The sequence below is a fragment of the Balaenoptera borealis genome (genome assembly GCF_965194805.1).
Source record: "Balaenoptera borealis genome assembly, chromosome: 12".
NCBI classification, from domain to species: Eukaryota; Metazoa; Chordata; class Mammalia; order Artiodactyla; family Balaenopteridae; genus Balaenoptera; species Balaenoptera borealis.
This window is the reverse complement of record NC_138869.1, coordinates 6,524,943-6,539,589: the sequence shown is the minus strand read 5'-3', so window position 1 is coordinate 6,539,589 and position 14,647 is coordinate 6,524,943. Positions and strand designations below refer to the sequence as shown.

At 51.6% G+C, this 14,647-nt stretch overlaps 1 protein-coding gene across 8 annotated transcripts in view; it reads left to right on the top strand.

Annotated features, from left to right (window-relative positions):
• IQSEC1 (IQ motif and Sec7 domain ArfGEF 1) overlaps window positions 1-14,647 on the top strand; it is a 333,736-nt gene that overhangs the window by 94,654 nt on the left and 224,435 nt on the right. For all 8 annotated transcript variants that reach the window (XR_014232235.1, XM_082345195.1, XM_082345194.1 and 5 more), the window contains exon 2: window positions 3,617-3,646. Coding sequence is in view for 7 of the 8 variants with exons in the window: in XM_082345195.1 (XP_082201321.1) it covers window positions 3,617-3,646 (30 nt within the window). In the remaining variant the exon portion in view is untranslated. The remainder of the gene's footprint in view (window positions 1-3,616; window positions 3,647-14,647) is intronic.

The window sequence follows — 14,647 nt, the reverse complement described above, 5'->3', positions numbered from 1 at the left end:
TTCCCTTGCCTTCACCTCCCAAGTAAACTCCTTGTGCCAGCATCCTTATCTCCAGGTGTGTCTAGAGCATCCCAAACGAAGGCATCTCTGACCTGAGCATCACACGTGTAAAGCCTCGTCCTGGCTCTGGACGACCCGCTGGGGACAATCCCCTGAGGTTGGGTTAAGAGGTATGAGGCCACTTCTGTGACCTCACCTCCATTCGTGCCAGTTTGGGAAGTCATCCTGTTCCTGGTTCCCATTCATGGGCAGGAAACCAGAGGGCTCTGGGCTGCTCCCGCTGCCTGCTGCCCAGTACCCGCTGGCGCCACGTCTGCGCGCACACAGGCCTCACCTGCCCACCCCCCTCTGCGTCGTTCATTGCTCCTTCTGTCCGAGGACCGGCAGCGATATGCCCTGGGGTTCCGAGGGGCCTCGGAACGTGCTGTCCTTGGTGTAAGCGTGACTCCGCGGCGTGTGGCTCTCAGCGTGTGGGGTTTGGGCCAACTCCATCGTGGGTTCACACGGCAGCCTTTTCCTTGGAGCCTGCTGGGTGCCAGGCCCTTGCTGGGCTCCGGGCGTGGGACGCATCATCTGTGGAAGCCACCCTTCCCGCTGCGTGAGTCAGGGAGCTTCAGGCAGCAGCTTTACTGGCCAGCTCCTCTGATCGGGCATCAGCCTACCTCACCCATCCGTGCCGGCTTTTGCCAGGGCTTCCTGAGAACGGCTTCGGAGAGTCTCCAGCTGACAGAGGGCTGGTTTGACCTTGTCTCGGCCCCTGGGGGAGAGGGCACAAGGTCCGTTCCGGTCTTCATCACCTGCCAGCGTCCAGGCAGTGTGGCCGTGATGGTGGGCGCTGATGCCCACTTGGAAGGGAGTCCAGGGTCCTTCTGGACAGGGGTTTACACGCAGGCAGCTGGGAACTACCTGCTGTCTCCTTGCCGCTGGTGAGCGCAAGGGGCGGGCTGGGTGCTGCCAGGGGAGCCCAGGCCCATCCGCCTGTGACAGTGGGCCTGGGTGCTTGAGTGGCGAACTGGGGGCTCTGTCCCCCTTCGTGCTGCTCCCACCGCTCTTATCTCTCAGGAAAACCCAAGGGTTCTGGAAGCTTTGAGCAGGAAACTGTGGATGAAGACCAACTGCACATGAGAAAGATATTTTTGTAATAGGGGCTTGCGCAGGCGCGTGGCCCATAGCACTCGGCCGTTACTGAGCAACCAAAACCATTACTGCAAGACCCTGAGAGCAGGAAGGTTAGTGTGAGACCCTTAGCTCCGCGGTTAGACGCCACCCTCCGCCACCGGTGGTCCTCGCGGCGGAGAGCGCAGTAAGAGGCGGATCACGGCCTTCTCCCCGGGGCTCAGGCCGGCGGGTGAGCTGGGCGGCCCGGGGGACAGGCCGTGTCCCGCAGGGTCCTCGCCACGGCTGCCCACTGGCCGGGCCCAGGCCTTGAGGTGGCGGTGAACCTCTCCCCGTCCCCACCTACGGGACCTAGTGGTGGCAGCAGTCTGCACGGGTTGCGGTCCGTGGGACCTGGCACACGCTCCCCCCGCCTCCCGTTTGGGTGGCCTGAGGAGCCTGAGGGCCGGCTGGGTCCTGGGCTCCCGGCTGCCTCGGCGATGACAGCTGGGCAGGCTCTGGGGACCTGGCCCTGAGGGCGCCGCCAGCTGAGATCTGCCTCTTCAGCCAGGCCTGGGCACTGGCGGGAGGACCCAGACGGATGCTCCCAGGCAGGGCACCCAGTCCCCGCAGGGACCCCCTCCTCTTAGCCGGGCCTGGACCTCGGAGGGCGAAAGTCGAGCCTTGGGACCTTGCCCTTTCTTGTCAGAGAAATAACAGAGAATAACATTTGTTTTGGTGGAGGGTTACAGGAACATCGTTCCCTGCCCAGGTCCTGACCTCAAGGACAAAGGATCTGACACCGAGAAGTTCTCAACAATTAACCACGCCCCTCCCTCACCTTTGGGGGTTTTTAAGGCATGAGCCACCTGTCTCCTTGCACAGCCCTGCAATAAACCTTTCTCTGCTCCACACGCGACATTTTTGTATTGTTTGGATTCACTGTGTGTCGGGCACATGGACTTGCGTTTGGTAACACTTTGGTCATCTGAATGACCAAATATGTAAATACACATTTCTTATAAATGACAGTATCCCTGGGTAACCAGTTCCTGATCAGGAATCACACACCTGCAAACCCGTGTCCCCTTCCATCACCAGCCCTGTCACCTCTGCCCAGACTTTGAACACGGCAGAATGTGGTTTGCTGGCCGCTCAGGTTGCGTCAGGAGCTCGGCCTGGCAGGAAGAGGGTGGAGTTGGCATATCTGGGTTCAAAATGCACCTGGCACTGGCCGGTCATGTGACTGTGGCACTTAGCCTCCGGGACCCTCAGTCCCTCATGTGCTCAGCGGGGACCGTGCCGGACCTGCCAGGTTGCTGTGGAAATCACAGATTACCTGCGTCAGGGCCCAGCCCAGGGCTTGGCACACAGTGAGGACCGAATAAGGAGCGTGTCTCATCGTCATCATTGGTGGCACCCGAGGCTTGACGGGACGTGGCCTGTGGCTGTGACACATGAGACACCTGAGCGTGACGCTGAGACACGCTCCGTGGCCTGTGGCGTTGTGTGGCTACAGCGAGAGCCGTGGACATGGTGTTCTGGACAACCACCAGCTGCCGGCATCCCAGAGACACGGTCCTGCACCGGCCTGTCCATCAGCTTGAAAGGCAACCGGGATGACATCTTCTCCGACGCAGCAGACAGGGGGACAGGGCACAGCGTGGTCTCCTGAGGTCAGCCAGGCTGGCTCAGTGGGAGAAGCCGCCCCCCGGCTTCCGTGCTGAGGGGGCCGTGCAGCCAGTCTTCAAGATGACTGGAAAGGCAACTTGCTGAAAGAAAAGTCATCTGACTTTGGGTTAAGCGTGTTTTTATTTCTCAGGCTGTCTGGCAGTGAAATCCAATTTGGGATGTTCAGGGATTAGAGTCCCAAATGTGCTTACTCGCAGCCCTTTGCTTGTTCAGACCCAGGAAGCCCACCAGCCTCTTTCGCCCTGAGCTGTTTAATCCCAAAGTCCCTTTCTCTCGGCTTACAGAGCAGAAGTCGTCGCTGTTGATGGATTCCGCGTGTTTCTCGGTCTACATGAAAGTTCAAGTGCGCGTGATACGATCTTATTGTCTGGTTTCTTGACATTCAGCCTTGTCTCCTTTGTAAAGCAGTGTAATTGATTTCTGGGCACTTGAAAATAGAGCTGGGAGTGGGGAGACACGCTGCAAATACCAAGCAGGGGCAGCGGCAAGGCCGGCGCAGCGCCCACACGCATTCATTCGTTCACTGGTCTGGTTGCTGTCTTGCAGAGCCTGGACACGGAGTTCTGGAACCGTTGCTCCCCCTGCAACTCTGGGGTTGCTCCCCAACTCCTGTAAAAACGATCACCTTTGAAGTGACGGGCATGAGGGGGGTGGGAGAGGAGCCCTAAAGCTTCTAGAGGTGGCCCTGGGGCTGGGTGGGGGGCAGCTTGCTGAGGCTGGAGAAGGGATCCTGGGCAGCGGGGCTCAGGGGCCCCACGTCTAACATCCTCGCGTGGGTCCCCGGCAGCGGAGGGTCTGCGTTCTAAGCGTGTGTTCTCTCTCGTTGCAGGTTGGAAGGAGAGAGCTCCCGCAGCGTCAGGTACGTGTGTCATCAGCCTCCGTCTGTGCCTCTGTCCTGGGGGTGGGCGGTGGCGGTGAAACCATGTGCTTCGCTTTCTCTCTGACGGGGTCTGGCCAGATCAGAGCCCTGCCCGCCACCTGGGCACCTCGGCCGTGCTGTGCTGGCTTGGGGTCCTGGAGCGAGAGCGCCAGTTTACTGCATGGGCTTTCCTGGTCCTTGAGTGACCTTCACAGAGGTCACCCCGCCTGGTGGTGGTTCCTTCCCGTCGGGGCTGATGGTGACCCGGTTTGCCTGGGCTGTGACCCACGTAGGACCAGAATCGTCTCAGCTCAGACAGCCCCTGAGGCCAGGCTGGGCAGGTGGGGCAAGTCTTTGGGGAGTTTGGTGGAGGGACGGGCTCGCAGCCTGGACCGCAGTGTTTCTCCAGGGTGCGTGGAGCAGACTGATGGTACTTTCTCGGGGCCTGCGGCGGAGACCCCTCCGCCTCCCCACCCCTACCAGCTGGGGGCTCTGACTGGACCAAGCGGAAGGTGTTAGTGCCTCAGCCCAGGGGCTGGTGCAGCAGGTCTCAAGGCTTGAGCTGGGGCCAAGAAAGCCATGGGGGATGGGAGACAGTGGGTGGTGGGGAGAGTGGGGGCAGGAAGGAGAGGCAAGGAGGCAATTAAAGAGCCACAGGGGCCCCGGGGCCCACTGGCTGCAGACCGGAGGGTAGGTGCCTCCCCGTGACCCCCTGGGGAGAGGGGATGCTCATCCGGGTCTGGCGCTGGCAGTGTCGGGCGGGGTGGGGTCCTCTGGGCAGCCTGCGGAGCCAGAGGCAGAGGTGCAGGTGGCTGCATCCCGGGGAGGCTCCCTGGGGTCAGTACCCCATGCACTCGGCTGTGGCTTAGCCCAGGGGTCACGGGCGGGGCCAGTGGGGGGGCTGGGGCTGGTGGCCCCGAGTCATGCAGGGTCCCAGCCGGAAGCAGAGGCACACTCGAGGGGACCGAGCAGAGTGTCACAAGGATGAGGGCCTGAAGGGGCTGGGGGAGACGCTCTGAGGGACAGAGGGTGTCCAGGAGATGCAGGAGGAGGCCCGGCCGGGCATTCAGGGACATCCCAGTACTGCAGCTGTGAGAGCGGGGTGTGCTGGCGGCTGCCGGCGGGGACGAGGCCCGGGGTGCCGCCCATGAACAGAGCCAGGTGCAGGAGAGCGTGGGCCTCACGTCACATCCTGGGGCAAGGGCAGGGGACACAGGCAGCTGTAGAATGTTCTCTCGGGAGGTGGGGGGCAGGGCAGGCGGGGACGGGGTGGCCGCGAGCCTCGTCTGAGTCCCTGTGCTGTCGCTGGGCTGTGAACTGTACCCGTGTATGACCTCTTATTAAAAGTCACGAGCCGTCCGAGGGGAGGGTGGGTTGCTGAGCAGTGAGCGTCCCGGCACTGGGGGTGTGCAATGACGCTGGAAGGGGATTGGCTCGTGGATGGGGGGGTGAGGTTCCGCCCCCCCCCCGCCCCCCACCCCGTTGGGATCTGGGAGCCCCCCTCTCTGACTGACACACTCACCCAGAAGGTGCCGCGGCTGAGATGGGGCCCTGCACTGAGGTCTCCTGAGACCTGTGGGTCCAGCCGGCCTCCCCATGAGTAGCGGTGGGAGGTGTGTGCAGGGTGAGCAAACCTCGAGGTGGCCGGCGAATGGCCCTGAAGAGCCTGGGCGCCCAGCCAGCCCCCCACCTCCAGCCTCAGCATCTCGTGGTGGTGGTGGAGGGCTGTCGGGAAGGTGGTTCTTTGAAGGCGCTGACGCTGGAGCCAGGCCCAGGGAGGAGGGTTCTCCCCTCGGGGGAGGGGGGAGGACGCGTGCAGGGACCCGGAGCTGCATCGCTTGGCTGCCTGGTGGGAACAGGAATGGCCTCGGGACGCGGGCGGCGGAGTGCAGCGTGAACATATGCTCCCAGCTCCAGCCACACGGTTCTCGGCAGGACGCCCTGGCGCAGAGGAGCCAGGCAAGGAAGAAAACTGATGGGAGCGCGGGCAGAGAGGGCTGCGTTTCAGCTCTTCTAGGGCTGAGGACCCCACCCCGATGGCTCCGGCCCGCTTGGCTGTGTGCACTCCTGGGTCGTGGGTGGAAACTGTCAGGACTTGAAGGTGCCGTGTTCAGGTCTGGACTGCGTCTCCATCCTGCGTTTCAGCCCCGGGGCCGTGGACGCCGGCATCAGGCCTTGGCCACGTGTCACACCCTTTGCTCGCTGGTGTGGCCACAGCACACACACACACACACACACACACACACACACACACGCATGCACGCACGCACGCACGTACACACAGCCCTCCCTTTGCTCAGGACCAGGAGCTGCCAGACTGCTCAGGTCTGACCCCTGATGGGTCCCAGTCCTCTCCCCATGCTCAGGTCACTGCCTCCCAGCACAGCTGCAGAATTGGGTTTCCAGGGAAGAGCGTCGTGGGGTCTCTTCTGTCAGTGAGCCCAGACCCCGCCGGGTGGCCTCTCCGTAGCCCCTCGGCCCTCAGGGCCGCCAGAGGGAGTGCTCTGCAACAGGGACCCTCTGCGTCTCCTCCACGATCCCCTTTGCCCCTCGGCCGGCACCTCCCACCTGTGCAGCCTGGTTTTCCACTACGTCCCCCTCGACTTCCTGCTTGCTCCCACCCAGCGGTGCTCCTCGCCTTCTAAACGCATCCAGTGACCCGCTGCCTGCCTTCCGGCTTGTGCGTGTGACTTGTGCTGTTTCCTCCGCCCCCTCCACGGGGCAGACCTGTGCCTTTCTCGGAATTCCCCCAAGCTGCTGCCTCCCTGACACTTTGAGGGAGGCAGCGGCTTGGGGGGATTGAGGGGGGCATGGCTGAAGTGCTGTCCTCCCCTCCACCCCTTGATGCTGAAAACCTGGCCTCTGTGCACCGGTGCCGAACCGAATCTCAGAGACAGTTTGGGGTGAAGTAGAAAAGAAGAGCTTTATTGCTTTGCCAGGCAAAGGGGGGGGACACAGCGGACTCCTGCCCTTGAAAACTGTGTTGTCCCCACCCAGGAGGATTTGCTGAGGAGTTTTATAGCAATGGTTCAAGGGTGGGGTGTGTGCGGGACCTGCAGTCCTTTAATCTGGTCTCTGTGGTCTCTTGATGAGCTTCTCTGGTTCCTTTAATCTGGCCTCAGGTGGTCTTCTCTGGAATGAAGAATGCTGACATCTTCCATTTGTGTAGGGGTTTTAGTTCTGTAAAGAGCTCAAAGATATTGTTTTGTGTATCCCTTGAGGGGGAACCAGGACCCTGCCCCAAGGCTGCACTGTTGTTTCTTGTCTTCTCCTCCCTTGTCTCTGAATCCCCTCCCTTCCCTGATTGGCAACTGTTTGAACTGCCCTTTGGAACTCAGGGAAGGTCATAGAGGCTGAACAGAGAGGCTCCTTGCCCAGGAGGAGCCCCACAGGGTCCTGCTTGGTTTCACCCTTGCCTTCTGTAGCTGCTGTGCTTGCTTTTGATACGCAAGTTCATGCTGCTTTTGCGTCCTAGTGAGGTGAGCCCCTGTCTTACTTCCCCGGGCAGCGTAATGGACCCCGGATGTGGCCCTGGGTCGTTTCCAGGTAGGGCCAGCACCTGCCAGGCACACAGCAGGCCGCAAGGGCCTTAGTGGAATGAATTTACCTTGGTATCACTAGGTATCCCTGGAGCCCCAGCATGATATCTTGCATATAGAACATGGACAAGCTAATGTTCGTTTTATTGAATTCAGGACCCATAAATATTTTCAGGCCATGAACTTGCAGGGAAAAAGAAAAGTGGACCATTCACCTTGGTCAGTGGAGAATCCTTCACATCCCTACGTCCACAACAAACCCTCACTAAAAATAGTGGGCAGAAGGGGCCACCTTTGACGTCTGGGTTTCGTTAGGCTGGCAAAGTGAGGTATTGATGGACGCCCTGAGCTGATTCTTTGCTGAATGTTAAGGAACTGAACCCTGAGAGACGACCCCCTGTTGCTCACACCCTCCCCAGGGCCCCTTCATGGGGAGGTTATTTCCCTTTAGGCTCCAGTGACCTGAGGCACTGTCTTTCTGCTTGGCTGTCTCAGCCTCCCCGGGCAGTAGGAAACTGCTTTTCCAGGAGAAGGCTGTTTGAGAATTCGCGTGCGCTTCTTTTCCCCGAGGCGAAACATTTGCAAGATCAGATGTATTCATTCTCCACAAATGAAATGACTCATTTTTGACCATTTTGCAGACGTAGGACTTTGCTCCTTGTGCCCGGGGAGCACGTGTCTGCTTTTCACTCCATTCCAGGGGAAGCTCACGAGGCCCAGACTTTGAATCTTTTCATGATTTATTTAGTCGGAAAGAGGAGAGGTTTGCAGAGTTTGGAGTTTGAAAAGAATGAAGAGCTACGTGGAGGGCCCAGAAGGAGTGCTGATACTGTATTTGAGATGCAAGGACTTTCTGCAGGGTAAAGAGTTATTTTCTCTCTCCCTGGCTCTCATCAACCCCTTGAAATGAACTCATATTCACTGGTAGGAATTAAGTATCATTTAACGAGTGTTCACCGTGGGTCGGGGCCTCACCTCATCTGTGCCAGCCCCGCCCCTGCATGTGAATTATTAGCCTCATTTTTTCAGCTCTGGGAAATTGAGGCTGAGAAATACTAACCAGCTTCCCTGGGATCCAGGACATGGAACACCAAACCTTTCCAAGTCAGAATTCCTGGCGTCCTTGTTGAAAATACAGATTTCCAGGCCCGTCCTTCTCGTGTTTGAATGCAGCTGGGGATGTTTGCTGTGCCGGGTGACCAGAGCTGAACGCTCGCCTGCAGGATGGATTGGGAGCTGTTTCCAAATCAGAGAGAAGGGCTGGGGGCCTCGTCCTGCAGTGTGTCCGGTGTCCAGAGAGCCCGGACGAGGGGCTGAGCGGTGGCCTAGGAGGTGAGCAAAATCCTTCTTAGCACCGTGGAATGGAAGGAGTAGAGGCAGTGGATTTAGACGAATCCAAATCCTTTCTCCTCGTCTTACCCTCGTGTCACCAGGGATCAGATGCTGAACTCTCCAGGCCTCAAATTTCAGTCATTCAGCAGTCTTTATGAAACACCTACTGGGGGCTTCCCTGGTGGCGCAGTGGTTGAGAATCTGCCTTCCAATGTAGGGGACACGGGTTCAAGCCCTGGTCCGGGAAGATCCCACATGCCGTGGAGCAGCTAGGCCCGTGCGCCACAACTACTGAGCCTGTGAGCCACAATTACTGAGCCCGCGTGCCGCAACTCCTGAAGCTCGCGCGCCTAAAGCCTGTGCTCCGCAGCAAGGAGAGCTACCACAATGAGAAGGCCACGCACCTCAACCAAGAGTAGCCCCCGCTCGCCGCAACTAGAGAAAGCCCACGCTCAGCAACGAAGACCCAACACAGCCAAAAATAAAATAAATAAGTAAATAAAATAAATAAATGTGTTTAAAAAAAAATAAACACCTTCTGTATGCTAACCACTAAGGGCATGAAGACCAGTGAGATACAGTGAATGAAATGGGAGCAAAGATCTCAGCCCACAGCCAGTGGGCCTGTCAGACGAGGCTGTTGGTGGGACAGTGTGTGACAGGAAGTACCATTCAGTTCACTTCTACCTTCTTCTCTCCTTTCTCCTCCCTCCACCAGTCTCTGGAGACTCACCTCCTTGGAATCCGGAGGGAGGATTGGAGGCAAGCTCATGTTTGCTGGAGCAGGAAGTGCTTGCCCCAGCTTGGGGGACATCCACGTGGCTGTCTTCCATCCTCCCTTCCCTCCCCCCCGAGATTTCTTGTCTCTCAGGGCCTGTTTCTTAATTTGCATCTCCTTGGCTCTGTGCTGCGTCCTGAGCCGTAGCCTCAGGATGGCCTTTCATTTCACTAATACTCCCTTCAGCTGTGTCTGTGTGCTGTGGGGCCCATCCCTGGGGGGCTGAGGCTCTTAGATTGGGTCCATATGTGTTCAGCCTGATTCTGGAGGCACCAATGCTCCTCTCTTTACAACAGGAAATAGATCTTACAGGAACCAGATTCAGGTCACTGGGCGAAGAACCCATCTGGCTGGATATTTTATTTTGTTTTTATTTTTATTTGTTTTGGGGCCGCCCCACACAGCTTGTGGGATCTTAGTTCCCCGATCAGGGATTGAACCCGAGCCTCGGCAGTGAGAGCGTGGAGTCCTAACCACTGGACCGCCAGGGAAATCCCTCTGGCTGGATGTTTTAGAAAAATCCTCTGGTGACCATCTAGAAGATGGGCCAGAGATATTTGGGGGGTATCACGGCAATGCCAGCCTCATAGAGTGAGTTGGAAATGTTCTTTCTCCTGAATTTTTTTAGATGAGTTTGAGAAGGCTTGGAGTAAGTTCTTCTTAAACTATTTGGTAGAATTCACCAGTGAAGCCATCAATCAGGTCCACAGCTTCTTTTTGTCCAGAGTTTTTGATTACTGATCTAGTCACCTTACTAGTTGTGAGTCTATTCAGATTTTCTATGTCTTTGTGACCCAGTCTTGGTAGGATTTGTATTTCTAGGAATTTGTCGTTTTATCCAGGTTATACAATTCGTTAGGGTACAATTGCTCAAAATCCTTTTTATTTCTCCACAGTCAGTGATAATGTCTCCACGTTCACTTCTATTTTAATAATTTGTCTCCCTTTTTTTCTTAGTCAGTCTAGCTAACAGTCTGCCAACTTTGCTAATCTTTCCAAAGCACCTACTTTGGGTTTTGTTGATTTTCTCTATTGCTTTCCTATTCTCTATTTTATCTCTGCTCTAATCTTCATTGTCAGCTTCCTTCTGCTAGCTTTGGGTTTAATTTGTTCTTCTTTTTTTAGTTCCCCAAGTTGTATAAAGTTAGGTTATTGATTTGTGATCTTGTTTTTTAGTGTAAGCATTTATAACTATAAATTACCCTCTTAGCACTGCTAAGTTTGGTATGTCCTGTTTCATTTGCCTTCATCTCTAAGTATTTTCTCATTTCCCTTGTGATTTATTCTTTGGTACAAGGTTCTTTTGAGTGTGTTGTGTAATTTCCACAAATTTGTGAATTTCCCACTTTTCCTCTGTTACTGATTTCTAACTTCATCCCATTGTGGTTGGAGAAGGTACCTTGTATGATATCTATCTTTGAAAATCTACTAAGACATAAATTGTACTCTAACACGTGGTCTGTCCTGGAGAAGGCCCCACGTGCACTTGTGTGTTGTGTTGGTGGGTAGGGTCGCATGTGTCTTAGATCTGGTTGGTTCATTGTGCTGTTCAAGTCCTCTACTTCCTCACTTATCCTCTGTGTGGTTGTTCTATCCATCCCTGAGAGTGGGGTATTGAAGGCTCCAACTCTTATGTAGAACCGACTATTTCTCCCTCAGTTATGCCCATTTTCGCTTCATATATCTTGATGATCTGTCATTAGAGGTGAAAATGTTTACAGTTTTATCTTCTAGCTGTACTGAATATACAGTGTCTTCTTTGTCTCTTATAACCTTTTCTGATTTAAAGTCCATTTGTCTGATGTTAGTACAACCACCCTGCTCTCCTGTGGTTACTGGTTGCATGGACTATCTTTTTCTGTCGTTTCATGTTCAACTTTTTTGTGTCTTTGGAACTAGAATGAGTTGGATCATACTTTTTTTTATTGTAATTGTTTTCAATATTTAATGGAGTTTTCTAATGATTATTGATCATATTTTTATATCTATTGTCTACTTTAATTTCTTATCTCATGAAATTTTTTTTTACATCTTTATTGGACTATAATTGCTTTACATTGCTGTGTTAGTTGCTGCTGTATAACAAAGTGAATCAGCTATACGTATACATATATCCCCATAGCTCCTCCCTCTTGCATCTCCCTCCCACCCGCCCTATCCCACCCCTCTAGGTGGTCACAAAGCACCGAGCTGATCTCCCTGTGCTATGTGGCTGCTTCCCACTAGCTATCTATTTTACATTTGGTAGTGTATATATGCCCATGCCACTCTCTCACTTCGTCCCAGCTTCCCCTTTCCCCTCCCCGTGTCCTCAAGTCCATTCTCTACATCTGCATCTTTATTCCTGTCCTGCCCCTAGGTTCTTCAGAACCTTTTTCTTTTTTTTTTAGATTCCATATATATGTGTTAACATACGGTATTTGTTTTTCTCTTTCTGACTTACTTCACTCTGTATGACAGACTCCAGGTCCATCCACCTCACTACAAATAACTGAATTTCATTTCTTTTTATGGCTGTGTGATATTCCATTGTATATATGTGCCACATCTTCTTTATCCATTCATCTGTCGATAGACACTTAGGTTGCTTCCATGTCCTGGCTATTGTAAATAGTGTTGCAATGAACATTGTGGTACGTGACTCTTTTTTGAATTATGTTTTTTTCAGGGTATATGCCCAGTAGTGGGATTGCTGGGAGTTCTATTTTTAGTTTTTTAAGGAACCTCCATACTGTTCTCCATAGTAGCTGTATCAATTTACATTCCCACCAACAGTGCAAGAGGGCTCCCTTTTCTCCACACCGTCTTCAACATTTATTGTTTGTAGATTTTTGGATGATGGCCATTCTGACCGGTGTGAGGTGATACCTCATTGTAGTTTTGATTTGCATTTCTCTAATGATTAGTGGTGTTGAGCATCCTTTCATGTGGTTGTTGGCAACATGTATATCTTCTTCGGAGAAATGTCTATTTAGGTCTTCCACCCATTTTTGGATTGGGTTGTTTGTTTTTTTGATATTGAGCTGCATGAGCTGCTTGTATATTTTTGAGATTAATCCTTTGTCAATTGCTTCATTTGCAAATATTTTCTCCCATTCTGAGGGTTGTCTTTTCATTTTGTTTATGGTTTCCTTTGCTGTGCAAAAGCTTTTAAGTTTCATTAGGTCCCATTTGTTTATTTTTGTTTTTATTTCCGTTTCTCTAGGAGGTGGGTCAAAAAGGATCTTGCTGTGATTTATGTCCTAGAGTGTTCTGCCTATGTTTTCCTCTAAGAGTTTGATAGTGTCTGCCCTTACACTTAGGTCTTTAATCCATTTTGAGTTTATTTTTGTGTATGGTGTTAAGGAGTGTTCTAATTTCATTCTTTTACATGTAGCTGTCCAGTTTTCCCAGCACCACTTATTGAAGAGGCTGTCTTTTCTCCATTGTATATTCTTGCCTCCTTTATCAAAGGTAAGGTGACCATATGTGTGTGGGTTTATCTCTGGGCTTTCTGTACTGTTCCATTGATCTATATTTCTGTTTTTATGCCAACACCATACTGTCTTGATTACTGTAGATTTGTAGTATAATCTGAAGTCAGGGAGCCTGATTCCTCCAGCTCCATTTTTCTTTCTCAAGATTGCTTTGGCTATTCGGGGTCTTTTGTGTTTCCATACAAATTGTGAAATTTTTTGTTCTAGTTCTGTGAAAAATGCCAGTGGTAGTTTGATAGGGATTCCATTGAATCTGTAGATTGCTCTGGGTAGTATAGTCATTTTCACAATGTTGATTCTTCCAATCCAAGAACATGGTCTATCTCTCCATCTGTTGGTACCATGTTTAATTTCTTTCATCAGTGTCTTATAGTTTTCTGCATACAGGTCTTTTGTCTCCTTAGGTAGGTTTATTACTAGGTATTTTATTCTTTTTGTTGCAGTGGTAAATGGGAGTGTTTCCTTAATTTCTCTTTCAGGTTTTTCATCATTAGTGTATAGGAATGCAAGAGATTTCTGTGCATTAATTTTGTATCCTTCTACTTTACCAAATTCATTGATTAGCTCTAGTAGTTTTCTGGTAGCATCTTTAGGATTCTTTATGTATAATATCATGTCATCTGCAAACAGTGACAGTTTTACTTCTTCTTTTCCAAATTGGATTCCTTTTATTTCTTTTTCGTCTCTGATTGCTGTGGCTAAAACTTCCAAAACTATGTTGAATAAAAGTGGTGAGAGTGGGCAACCTTGTCTTGTTCCTGATCTTAGTGGAAATGGTTTCAGTTTTTCACCATTGAGAACGATGTTGGCTGTGGTTTTGTCATATATGACCTTTATTATGTTGAGGTAAGTTCCCTCTATGCCTACATTCTGGAGAGTTTTTATCATAAACGGCTGGTGAATTTTGTCGAAAGCTTTTTCTGCATCTATTGAGATTATCATATGGTTTTTATACTTCAGTTTGTTAATGTGGTGTATCACATTGATTGATTTGCGTATATTGAAGAATCCTCACTTTCCTGGGGTAAACCCCACTTGATCATGGTGTAGGATCATACGTTTTTATCCTTTCTGCCAGTCAGTCTTTTGTTTGGAGAATTTCATCCATTTACATTTAAAGTAATTTCTAATAAGGAAAGACTCATTTCTTTTATTTTGCTGTTTGTTTTCTATACACTTTATGGCTTTTTTGTCCCTCATTTCCTGCATGGCCATCTTCTTTTGCTCTTAGCGGATTTTTTGTAGTGAACGATTTTAATGTCCTTCTCATTTCCTTTTGTGTATATTCTATGGCTCTTTTCTTTCTGGTTACCATGGGATTACATTTAACATCCTAAAGTTATAGCACTCTAATGCCAAGTTATACCAGCTTAACTTCAATAACATACAAAAATTCTGCTCCTATACAGCTCTGACCCCACCCCCTTTCAGTTACTGATGTCACAGAACTACATCTTCACGCATTTTGCATCCAAAAACAGACTAATAATTGGGTTTTTAATTACATTAATCTCTTAAATCAGGTAGAAAATAAAAAGTGGAGCTACAAACTGATGTTACAATAGTACCAGCTTTTCTAATCATCTGTGTATTTACTTTATTTTTTCACAAGGCTTTGAGCTACTGTCCAGTGTCCTTCATTTCAACCTGAAGGACGCCCCTCGTTGCAGGCAGGTCTGGTGCTAAAGAACTCTCTCAGCTTTGGTTTATCTGGGAAGTTCTAAATTTCTCCCTCATTTTTGAGGGACAGTTTTGCCAGATATAGGATTCTTGGTTGACAGCTTTTTTCCTTCAACACTTTGAATACATCAAGCCCATGCCGTCTGGCCTCCAAGGTTTCTGATGAGAAATCTCCTGATCTTACTGGAGAAAATCA